Here is a 12,118-nt window from a genome sequence, read left to right as displayed (position 1 = left end):
CTAACTAAAACAAGGTTATAGAAGGAGCACCAACCTTGACAGGGTCCTAGGTTATGATTTCCTACTAAAAATTCCCAAGTATTGAAAATGGAGATTGATCAATTTGCTCAAGTCCCACAGGAAATTACTAGTGACCAATTTCAGACATCCCAGCCTAGCTGTATCTCATACATCCATCTCCTTTTCATTTCAGTCTACTGCAGGCCCCTCCCTGACTCTACCTAGGACCACTACAGTTGCATCCTTACAGGGATCTCCCATCTCAAATGGATTCTGGGCAACACTGTCCAATTAATTTTCAAAAACATTACTGTGTCATCTCCTTAATCAAAAATCACCAGATTTTCCCTATTGCCTGCAAAATAATACTTCTTATTCTAGCATTCAGGCTTTCATGAACTAAGTCTGGCCTCAACCTACTTTTCTAATCTCATCTCCCACCACTTTGCTATATACATTTTACATTTCAACTAACTAGCCTGTAAAGTACCCCAAATGCTCCCTTATCTATACCTCTGCTCATGTGTGCCCTCCTTGTCAACAATCTTCCCATCACATCCCAGCCCTTGTTTTAAGATCCTCATCCAAGTGTTGCCAAACCAAACTTGGGTCTGCTCATCTGCACCCAGCAAAGCCAATCTACTGACACCAGGTTGTGGTGAAGGAAAGTACAGTGTTTATTGTAAGGAGAACAGACAGCTCTATGCTCAGAAGACCTGAACTTCCCCAAAGTCTTTCAGGGAAGCCTTTTTAAAGGCAAGGTAGAGGAAAGGGTTGAGGGATGCATGGTCAGCTCATGGACATCCTTCTGACTGGTTGGTGGTGAGGTAAATGGGTGGTATTTTGGGAGTCAGCACTGTCCACCATCTGGTTCCAACCGATCTGGGGTCTACGTGCTGGTGGTTAGCACGCAGTAGACTTCTTCTACCTGGTGGGGGGTTTAGTATCTATAAAACAACTCACGGATATGGCTCAGAATATTATCTATAGCCCTTGAAGGGCAACTAAAGGTCCTTGACTTTGTTCTATTGTTAACTATTATTATTTTGTTTTGTTTGACTGTTTTCCTTTGTCTCTGCATTTTCTCACTTCTCAGATTAAATTTGCTCTTTGGAACTCAGGGAAGGCCTAGGAGGCTACAGCTTTTCCACAAACAACAGGTGGGGGACATGGGCGGTGGGAGTCTATCCCCAGGAAGCCCCCACTGGGTCCTGCTCAGTTCCATATGTACCAGGCACTATTGGGGGTGGAAGAAGGCTTAAATCACATTACCTGCCCTCAGTGAGTTAGAGTCTATGTGGAGAGCTAAGTAATACAGGTGTCTGTAACAAATCCCTTGTTCTTCATTCCACAAACTTACTCTTTTGCCAGTTTTCCTATTCCAGTTAAAGACACTTCTATTCTCCCAGTTGCTTGGGTCAAAAACCTTGGGATTCTTCTTGATTCTTCTCTCTCTAGCTCCACACCATTCAGAATGCACATATGTTTAATTGATCAGCAAATCCTCTTAACTATTACCTACTCCAAAGACTGAACAGGTCAGCCTCTGCTGTAGATTCACCAGATTATGGTCCAGGTCGCCATTATCTCTTGTTTGCATTATTATAATAACCTCCTACTTTGTTTCTTTGCTTCCATTTTGCCTTTCCACATGCTCTTCTCCAAATGTAAGAATAAATAAGTCAGTTATTTCCTTCATAGAGTTTACAATCGGTGGAGCCTAACTCTTAATTAACACGAACATTTATTCATTCACCTTAGAGCACCCCATTCTTCAATGTCCTGGATTAAGCCAATCTCCCAGTATCCCTTAGAGATGCTTACAACAGAAAGCCCCAAAATCTAGGGGGGCAAAGTTTAGAGTTCGTCACAGTTGAGAGATTACTGTTGAAGAAAACTAAGGAAGAAGAAGTAAGGTAATAGAAAGTGGCAGGAAAAAAATGGGCTTTAGAGTCAGACAGACCTAAGGATGAACTCTGAATCTGACACTTATTAATTCCACGACTTGAACAGCAGTCAACCATGGAATAAACATGATGTTGATAATGATATCAGTAATAATATGGGGCACTTGCAACTTACCCAAGCTAATCAATGCTGGTCTGTCTGACTCTAAAAACCACTCTCAATTGATTTAGTGAAATGACATGATAGAGTTGAGGGAAGAGAAACTGACAATGTGGAAAATATATTTATAAATATATTTGATGAGACATTCAAGATGTACTATCTCTTCAGCATTAGAGTATCTCGTGTATAAGACGCCATTTTGGTTTTTTTCCTAGTCATTATTTGGGATCAAAATATTGCACAACTCCAAAGGTCACCAACTGCATTACAATCTATAAGTTTAAGTGATGGAGTCACAGGTATCTTTAGTCAACCAACAGCAGCTATAGTCACAAAGTAAAAGATCTTCCCCCCCCAAAAAAAAAAAAAAAACTGTCCTGAAAGGACCACCGGTTACAAATTGGTCTTTTTCATCCATACCCACACTCACGAGGATCACTCTGTAGAGGTGAATTTGCTAAACTACCGAGGTGTCAAATGTAGCCGTCGTTGAATCTCCTTCCTAAGCTGGGACTGCATTGAGGCTACCTGCTGCTGGGTGAGGGCCTTGTCACATGTCTGGTAAGTCAATCGATAGCAGAGGCTGACCTGTTCAGTCTTTGGATGCTGAAAACGGCTAAGGAATCGTATGGATATGACAGTGTCCTGGGACACTGCTCGGGCCACAGTGTGAAACTCTACTTCATCAAATCTTTTCTTTTCATCTATCCAAAAACTAATATCGTGTACATAGTGTGGAGGATGTAGGGAATAGCTTTTAAAGGGTTCTATTTTCCCAGGGACAAAATTCTTCAGGAAACGGGTATCAAAGGTCCACAACATCCTCCAATCAGAGATACCCCAGACAAGCATGGCCAACAGGTCCAAGTTCACAGACACACACACAAAACACTGGTCTTTGTGTATAGCGCTTGTAGCAGATGTGGTGACAGACCCAATAGTCAGATCCTTGACACAATCTGGGCCAAAACTATGAGACTTCACATTAATCACATAATCTTTCCTATTTGGTTGAAAGACGAATTCTACTGAACTGCTCCGCTTAGAGCCCTCCAGCAACGTCTGGCTCAGAAGGCTATCTAGAATGCACTTCAGGTGGTCCAGTAGTGACCGAAGACAGCCATCCTTCAGATTTTTATTAAACCCAAGGATAAATAAAGTCTCATGAAATGCTGGCATTGTGAAGGGTGAGATGCAGCACTTCTGAAAGACAGGTCCACTAAGGATGTGCACAGAGCCTGAGAGGAAGTCTGGTGCTTGGATTACAGCCTGAACATGAACTAGAAGAGAAGGTCTAAGGCAGACCTTGGCTTGGCCAGAGATTCCATTGTGAGCTTCTTCCGTACTGTCTGTAAGGCTCTTGGGAAGGCTAAGTTCTGAAAATGACACTAGAAAGTCCTCCATGTCTTGTGTTGTGCCACCAGTCAGGGACTCAGCATTTGAGTTATCTTCACAGAGACTAATCCAAAAGGCAGCTGATAGGATGTCATAGTTGCAGGAAGTAAGAACACTGGTGCCTCCCTGTGGCAGCAAAGGGGAGGAACACTTGAGCCGTTTTAGAGGGAAAGCTTTCCCCAATTCACCAATGAGTTTCTCATTTATGGTTTTGACAGGATGACATGAAGGTGCTTCTAGGAAACCCCTGTTTAAACACACACAAAAATGACTTTCTTAACTTCAAATTATAAATATAATGTAGCTAAAATCAAAAGCACAAATAGCTGTGTAGAAAAGAATTATCCTTAAGCTGATCCATAAAGGAAACAGAGAAATCACCTACCATAAAAACAGATATCATGTGTTTCAGGATTCTGATAGCCTACAATATTCCAGAAAACATGACAATTTTTCTTTCTAAAGAGGCTTGTGTAGGCCAGACTGACAAGTATTCACAGCACAAGATCATTAATAATTCATGTAGCACGCATTCAGTATATAATATGGTTGCCTGATTATCAAGCCAATCAGGATACAGCTAGAGATAGAAGTGAATTCTGGTAAAATCAGGTTACCTGTTCAGTTTTCCTACAAGTACTTCTGGTTCTAGAAAAGAAAACCACTGGTCACCCAGTTTGATCCTGGAGATTCTTGGTTGCAAACCTTCAAAGGGTAAGCTCCAGGTGAAGACATGGTTCAAAGCACCGTCTACATGAAAGGACTTATCTTGACTCCTGGCGAAATAGATACCAATTATGAAATCTGTCATTATTTTTAAAAAGCAAGCATTTCTAGAGACTGACTCAGGAAATTGGCCAAATTTTTTTTTAAAAGAAACTGGCAAGGAAAAAAATTTGTCTATGAGGTTTTTTTAAATCATTTATCATTTATCAAAATGGAACACTACTCAGCCATAAAAAGGAATGAAATAATGTCATTTGAGCAACATGGATGGACCTAGAGATTATCATACTAAGTAAGTCAAAGACAAATATCATATTATAGCACTTATATGTGGCATTGAAAAAAATGATACAAATGAACATATTTACAAAACAGAAAGAGATTCATAGACATAGGAAACAAACTTATAGTTACAGGGGGAAAAGAGGGGAGGGAGGGATAAATTGGGAGTTTGGGATTGGCTGATACAAACTACTATGCCCAGAGTAGATAACAAGGTCCTACTGTAAAAAATAATCATAATAATCATAATAATAAAGCATTAAGAACAAATACTTCATAAAATAAGGCTGAGTAATGAGACATAGCAGAACATGGTTACATATTAAAAAGTATATTTTTAATTAAAATCTATCTGTACATGTAGGGCAACAAATTGCAGATTCTATAGAAAAGTGCAAATGAGCAGGACTTTTCTCAAAAATATTAAAATTGGATGCATTCCATGTGCCTCAGATTTCACGAATATTAGATTACATGAAAGATGAAAAAGGCTTATGTCTCTGTTATTATTTACCTATATCCAGTGCACTTGTACCCTGACACAGCCTCACAGCTGAAGGGATGCACATCACTTAAGATGAATCCCCCCAGAGCTGCCATGGCAACCACTTGCCAACTGTTGTGCCATTCTCTCATGGGCTTATCAGCAGGAGTCCCACCTTGTCCTCTACACAGTGCCACGTGGACTTCTCCTTCCTCTGCAAGAACATCCGCACAGCTGATGGGGAGAGGGGAACACCGACCATTTATCAGAAACAAACAGAAATTACCACGGGAGTTAGCACTATATACACGGTTTGGCTGTGAAATAATTTAAGTCCAATCATACCGATTTGCAAAGGTCTATTAGACTTTAAACATGCAAAGAAAGCAGCTGGAAGTAAAAAAGAATTTAAATTCAGTGCTCAACTCATAACTGATTACTAATGACTGACCAGAGTGTTACCCAGCTTTGTATTTGCCTTGTTCATCTATATGTCATTGAAAAGTCAATGTCTGTAAAGTTCCTACATGTGATTCAGTGACTGAGCTGTCCTTCCACATTTAGAAAGTTGTTCTTTTCACTCCCCTCCTGCCCAGTAAAATTCTATCCATACTTCAAATACTAACTTAAAATACTGCCTCTGTGAAAAGTTCCCTGACAACTATGAGCCAAAGAGACCTCCAATAATATCACATGTTTTGGTATACTAGTGTAAAGCACTTTTAAGTTCACAATTTTATGAGGTAGTTACTGCTAATATCTTCAGCTTATGGATGAGGAAGCAAAAGCAGTTAAAGATTAAGTATATGTAATCACAAAAATCACAAACTATCAAGTGGTGAGTGGGGAATTGAATCCAGTTTGTCTCCTAAAACCATGCTCTTAGCCATTAGACTATACTGGCTACCATTACTTTGTATTATCACAAATAGGAGATCCTCCCTTTGCGGGCCCAAGAGTACATTATTTGTACTTTTATTTAGCATTCAGGGTTAAATGTCTTCCTTTCCAGTTAGATTGCAGGTTCCTTTGGAGCTTTACATTCTCTCTAAATCGATCATTACAACTTACACACGTATGCCCTATTTCCCAAACTAACGTGTTTGAGGGCAGTAACCATGTAATGTATATCTTAAACATTTTGCTTGTGAATGAGCGCCCTTCCTCACCTCTGGAAAAACTTGGCAAGCAGTTCCCTGTTCTTAGCTACTCCAGCTTTGCGTCCACAGTGCGGAAAGTTAAAATAAATTCGATCAAATTCTCTGTCGTGCAGTTCAAAAGCATCTGCCAGCTGGGTGCAGTCCACACCAAAACGTACCTCGGTCCCTGACACCAAATAGAGACAAAAGGCTGTCTTAAGATCTAGAACGTGAGAAAGCCCCTCCCCAACCTGAATCGTGCAAAACAACCCAGGTCTAGGCACACAGCGGGTTGTCTGTAGATGTCCGTGGGAAGATAAAGAGCAATCCCTACGTTCCCAGATTCCGCACGTGCCCACCCTCCCACTTAGGGCGGTGCCGGCAGCGGGGCGGGGCCTCGCGGGGGCTGGGCCCTCGCAGGGGGTGGGCCTTGCTACCTCGCTCGCGCAGGCGCTGCAGGTTCTCCCGGACCAGCCGAGACCCGGCGAGGTCGGCCGGGCGCTGGAGGCAGGTGGCGGTTAACCTGGTGCTGGGATCCAGGGTCTCGCTCAGAGCGGCGGCGAAGGAGAAGTTCCCCTCCCCGACCAACAGGAGGCGCCGCGGGGCCATGGCCTCAGCGTGCTCCCTGCCCGCGTTCTCGGAGGCGCTCTTTTTTTACGTCACTTCCTCCACCGATCTCTTGCCGGCCCCCTGTTCGCCGGTCGCTGATTGATGGCTCACCACAGGGCACGGTGGTTTTGACAAACCCGAGCAGCGACAGCCTAGGATGAAAATAGCCATGAGTGCAAAAGCGAGACGCCGACCACCCCTTCCCCTCAGTAACTCACCCTTTCAAGAATGTTCAAATAAATGCCTTTGAGCCCGAGGGCTCGACTTCGTCACACTTGCATGAGGTCACAAGCAGTCACTAGCGCGAAGGGCCAGGCCGAGGGTGAGGCGAGTTCTAAGCGAAGGAAGCAGGGCCGGGCTAAGGCCACGGAGAGGCCGTGTCCTGCCTGTTCCTGTCACAGAGGATTTTGTAACAGCCTTCATTTCACGCGAAATGGCTGCCACCCATTGCCTCTATTCGGAGTTTCTGCAGGTGCTTCTATCTCCTACCTTGTGTTCATTACAGAAATAGTGAGTGTGTGTTATGTGCCAGGCCAACGTGACGGCGATTAATCTGGAGGAACAAGATGTGGCCTATGATTTCACTGAGCGTGTAGTCTGGTGGAGTATACACAGCAAATGAGGCGATTCTGATTTGGTGTGATGCAGCGCTGAGTGGAGTAGTTCAGGATGCCGTGGGAGTGCACCGAAGGGGAACCTCACCAAGTTTAGGGGTGAAGTGGAAAATTTTCCTGGATGAAGTGCACCTGAGTTGAAAGCTAAGGGGGGCGGCGGGAGGTATCATATTACCTGGGTCAAGAGGAGTGAAGAGGCAGAAGGAGCAATATATGCAAAAGCATGATGGAGAGACAGAATAGCAAGTCTGACTGAATGTAGTTGAGGGGAGAGTGGATAACAAATGAGACTGAGAAGTTAAGCAAGTCATACAGGGATTGTAAGCCATTTTAACAGCCTGAATCTTACCCTGGAAACAGTGGCCAGCCACTGAAAGATTTTAAATGGGAAGGTGGCACAACCAGATTTTCATTTTCAAAAATTCTGCTTTCCTTTGGAGAAAGGATAAGAGAAGAACAAGGCTGGTGGCAAGGCGGTCAGATAGGAGGCTACTGCAGGAATGGAGACTGGGGCTAATAGTGATCCGAATTGGAACTTGTTGGTGGAAATGGAGGGTAGTGGACTGATTCAAAACTCAGCAAGACCTACGGATTGAATGGATGTAAACAACTGAAAGAGAAATAAGAGTCAAGATAAGCCCCAGGTTTCAGACTTGGACAACTGAGTGGGTAGTGATATCTGTCCTTACAGGCCCAGGGACAGTGTCATCTTGGTCTGCAGTCTGAGTACAGCTTGCTGGACTTTGTGGGACCAGCAGCTCTTTAGTCATCATGCTGTTTGTTGACATCAGTGCATGTATCTATCTTCACAAAGGCACATGGTGTGAGGGCAGTTACCTTTAAACCTACAGTATTGGCTTTGTCTCTACCTGTGGAAAGGTGGGTGGGTGGTGACTCCCAAATCATGGCCACCTGGTGATCTGGATAATTATACTCTTTCTTTGCTTGGAGAACTGGGAGGGCCAGGTTTGGTGACATCTCTTCCATTAAAGAACATGGAACGACAGAGTAAGGTCTTCTGTCACTCTACTACAAAATCTTCATACAACACAAGCTCCTCAGTTTCAAATAACTCATCTTCAGGAAAGGTATTGTCTTGCTCCTAAGCCAAGGGACCAGACTCATCTTTTAGAAAAAAATTAAAATGGTTAGGCTTTTGATTCTCTACAAAAAACTGAAATTCAGGCATTGATCATCTTGTCTGTGCAAAGTACTGTTGTTTGGGAGGGGAGGCAGAAGGAGAGAATGTGGTAACAAATAAGACACAGATCCTGTCCTCAAGGACTGCATGGTTCAGCATAAGAGATTTGACACTTATTTGAAGAACTCTAACATATGGTACAAAGTTATAAATATAGAAAGATATGAACATAAAGTTCTGTGTGAGACATGTGAGAGAGAAGTTAACTTGAGGGAAGGCATCATGAAAAGGGAATGCCACATCGTGAGAAGAGGCATTTGAGCTGGGCCCAGAAGGAAGGAAATTATCATTTATTGATCATTTATTGTATTATCCAGTTATCCAGCTCTCACTTCTCCCTGTTGACTATAGCAATACTCTTAGTCCTTAAATTCCTCCATCTCAAAATTACTGGAATATTTATCTAGTTCTCAATATAGTATTGGGGGTACTGAAGTTCTGTCTTTTTGAGATGGAAGGAGCATTTAATCTATATAGTCATCTGCTACTGCTGATTGAAAGGGTTGATCAAAGGATTCATGGACTTGGAGAGAAAGAAACAGAATCATGACAATTAATTATGAGGAAAGCCTAGATCCTCAGAAGGTGTGCTTATGTTCTGCTTGGCTAAGGGTGAGTAAGGGATGCCTTTTCTGCTCTCTGATTTGTGCCACAGTCTTTTCTGTTCTCGCCTTTTCCCAGAGACAGTTCCTCGCCTGCTTCCTTACAAACCCACACTGTGGCAGCCTCATTAATGCAGATGGCCATGCTGAAGTGTGGACAGATTGGAATGATATGTCCAAGTTTTTCCAGTATGGGTGGAGATGTACCACCAATGAGGATGCCTATTCGAACCGTACCCTGATGGGCAACTGGAACCAGGAAAGATATGATCTGAGGAATATTGTGCAACCCAAACCCTTGCCTTCCCAGGTAATTGAACTTCCTTGTCTTTGTTTCCTTCTGTTAGTATGTATGTGTGTGTGTGTGTGTGTGTGTGTGTATATATATATATATATATATATATATATATATATATATATATATATCAGTGGCCATTTGAGAGGCAGGAATCCGATAACTTCCAATGTGAGATCTCTCAGGCTTCTCTTCAGTGAAGTGGTTAGGGGAGGGCAGCAGTCCTCAGCTGGAACCCCTCTCCCACTTTACTATCAAGTTGAATATTTTATTATTGTAAGGTAATAAAAGGATGGGTAGCAGGCTTTTCCTCTTGCTTCTCTTGGACCTCATTCATCTACAGAAATATATATATAAAAGGTCTTCTGAGTCAGGCTAGCTTCTCCCCTGGTCTCTGTCTACCTAGACTTGTCATTTATCTGCATCGTGCCCTTAAATCTCCTAAATAGACAAACAAAGGATGTGAAAGTTAGTAGGATACTGACTAACGACACATAGACCTCTCGGCCATCTAAAATGTGACAGAGCCTGTTAGGATTCATGTCATTGTGCCCTTTATTTCCCAATATTGGTTATAGACTCCTGTGTTTTCAATCTATTACTTTTTCTTTCCAGTTTGGACACTACTTTGAAACTACATATGACACAAGCTACAACAGCAAAATGCCTCTTTCAACCCATAGTAGGTGGATGATTCTTTTTACTTCTTTTATTCTCAGGATCTAACTCAGTGCTTGGAACATAGAAGGAACTCAAATACGAATGAATTAAATAAGTGAATAAGTAAATGAATGAGTGAATGATTTCTCAATTTTGACAGCCACTGTCTGTTTCCCTCAGAAATAAGAGTGAGATTGCTTACTAAGACTCCTCTTTTCTCTTCCCTCAGGATTTAAGCGAGAGCCTCACTGGTTTCCAGGACATCAACCTGAGCTGGATCCCCCTCCGTACAAATGCACAGAGAAGTCAGCTTACACGAGGAGCTATTCAAAACCTCAAGTCGAGCATCGCTCTGTGTGTGTGTGTCATCCTCATAAATGTCAATTTCAGGGTCCAGGATTCTAAGAAAGAATACGAAGGTTCATTTTTCCAGTGTAGATTATAGGAAGGAGCACATTCTAAGCACAACTAAGAATTTAGCTGACTGTAGCACAGTTTTACTCTCTGAATAAATAAAGCACAAAAAATATTCTCTATCCCCCACTTTTTAAATTGAAGTATAGTTGATTTACAGTGTTGTGGCTGGTGTACAGCATAGTGATTCAGTTATATATATATATATATATATATATATATATATATATATATATATAATTTTTCATATATCTGTTTTTTTAAACCAAGATTTAAATGTCAAATTTAAGTTAATTATATCTACTGTTAGGTCTATATTAAGCATGGATTTTTCTATTTCTGCAAAAAGCATCACTGGGATATTCATAAGAATTCCATTGAATCGGTAGATCACTTTAGCAATACTGGTATCTTAACAATATTGTTTTCTAATCCATTTGTGTCTTCTTTAATTTATTTTAGCAATGCCTTATAGTTTTTAGTGTACAAGTGTTTTTGCCTCCTTAGTTAAGTTAATTCCTATGTATTTTATATGTTTTGATGCTACCATGAATGGAATTGTTTTCTTAATTCCCTTTCTGGATTGTTCATTGTTAGTGTATAGAAATGCAACTGATTTTTGTGTGTTGGTTTTATATCCTGCAGTGTTGCTGAACTTGTTTGTTAGTTCTAATGATTTTTTTTTTTTTTGGTGAAATCTCTAGGGTTTTCTACATGTAGTATGTCTTTTGTAAATATAGTTTTACTTTTTCCTTTCCAATTTGGATACTTTTTTTTTTCTTGTCTAATTGCTCTAGCTAGAACTTGCAATAATATATTGACTATAAGTGGTAAAAGTGGACATCCTTGTCTTGACCCTAGTCTTAGAGGAAAGGCTTTCAGTCTTACCATTGAGTATGACGTTAGCTGTGCATTTTTCATATATGATCTTTATTATTCTGATCCAATTTCCTGATACCTACAATTGAATTCATAATCTTCTGTCTCAAATTTTTTCCTTCTTATGTATTTCATATCTTGGTGAACTTTTTTTTATGTATCTTAACCACTCTTTCTTATTTTTAGTATTGTATATTACATAATAAGTTCACACGATTGTCAAAAACAGAAACGAAGGAATTATTTTGAATCCCCCTTTCTCATCCTCCCCATTCAAACAGATACCAAGCCCTATAAATTCTATCTCCAGGTTCTGTCTTGATTATGCCCCTCTTTTGTGCATCTCTGTTATTTTTGCTGTATTCCACTTTCCCATTATTTCTTACCCAGTCTCCTGCAATACCCTTTTGGTTGGTGTCTCTATTTTCCATTTTGGTCCCTACTTACCAATCACTGTATTGTTCCCAGACTGAGTCTAAAAATGCAGAGTTGATCATGCTACTCATTTGGTTAAAACCTTTCACTGGCTTCTATAGCCTTCAAAATAAATTCCAAACTCCTTAGCAGAAACCCTTTCTAACTCTTGCCTCATCTCCATTTCCTCTCATGTTTCTAGTGCTCCGTCCAAACATAAATACCTGGGCACTTCAAGCTGTTCCCCCTTCTGGATGCATTTTCTTCCCTCTTCACCTTGCTGAGTCCTATAAACCATTAAGAATTCAGATACCCACTAGAATGACTATAATCA

At 41.2% G+C, this 12,118-nt stretch overlaps 2 protein-coding genes across 5 annotated transcripts; one reads left to right on the top strand and one right to left on the bottom strand.

Annotated features, from left to right (window-relative positions):
• Positions 1-653: 653 nt before the first annotated feature.
• Positions 654-6,733, bottom strand: FDXACB1 (ferredoxin-fold anticodon binding domain containing 1). The gene is made up of 5 exons (XM_032472726.1): positions 6,534-6,733; positions 6,127-6,283; positions 4,988-5,191; positions 4,083-4,241; positions 654-3,712 (listed from the first exon to the last, which is right to left on the bottom strand). The coding sequence occupies exons 1-5, from the start codon at positions 6,703-6,705 to the stop codon at positions 2,533-2,535; spliced, it is 1,872 nt and encodes a 623-aa protein (XP_032328617.1). The 5' UTR covers positions 6,706-6,733; the 3' UTR covers positions 654-2,532.
• A 49-nt stretch (positions 6,734-6,782) lies between these two features.
• Positions 6,783-10,679, top strand: C33H11orf1 (chromosome 33 C11orf1 homolog). Of its 4 annotated transcripts, none has more exons than XM_006190372.3 (4): positions 6,791-7,177; positions 9,202-9,432; positions 10,033-10,099; positions 10,307-10,596. In XM_006190372.3, the coding sequence occupies exons 1-4, from the start codon at positions 7,139-7,141 to the stop codon at positions 10,480-10,482; spliced, it is 513 nt and encodes a 170-aa protein (XP_006190434.1). In that variant the 5' UTR covers positions 6,791-7,138; the 3' UTR covers positions 10,483-10,596. The 4 variants fall into 4 exon arrangements, with proteins under 4 accessions (XP_032328623.1, XP_006190434.1, XP_032328622.1 ...); XM_032472730.1 differs by lacking the exon at positions 6,791-7,177 and adding an exon at positions 7,372-8,407; XM_032472732.1 differs by lacking the exon at positions 10,033-10,099 and having other exon boundaries at positions 6,783-7,177; positions 10,307-10,679.
• Positions 10,680-12,118: the final 1,439 nt, after the last annotated feature.

The sequence above is a fragment of the Camelus ferus genome, chromosome 33 (genome assembly GCF_009834535.1).
Source record: "Camelus ferus isolate YT-003-E chromosome 33, BCGSAC_Cfer_1.0, whole genome shotgun sequence".
NCBI lineage: Eukaryota > Metazoa > Chordata > Mammalia > Artiodactyla > Camelidae > Camelus > Camelus ferus.
The sequence above is the reverse complement of the archived record's forward strand: the minus strand, read 5'-3'. Positions and strand labels throughout refer to the sequence as shown.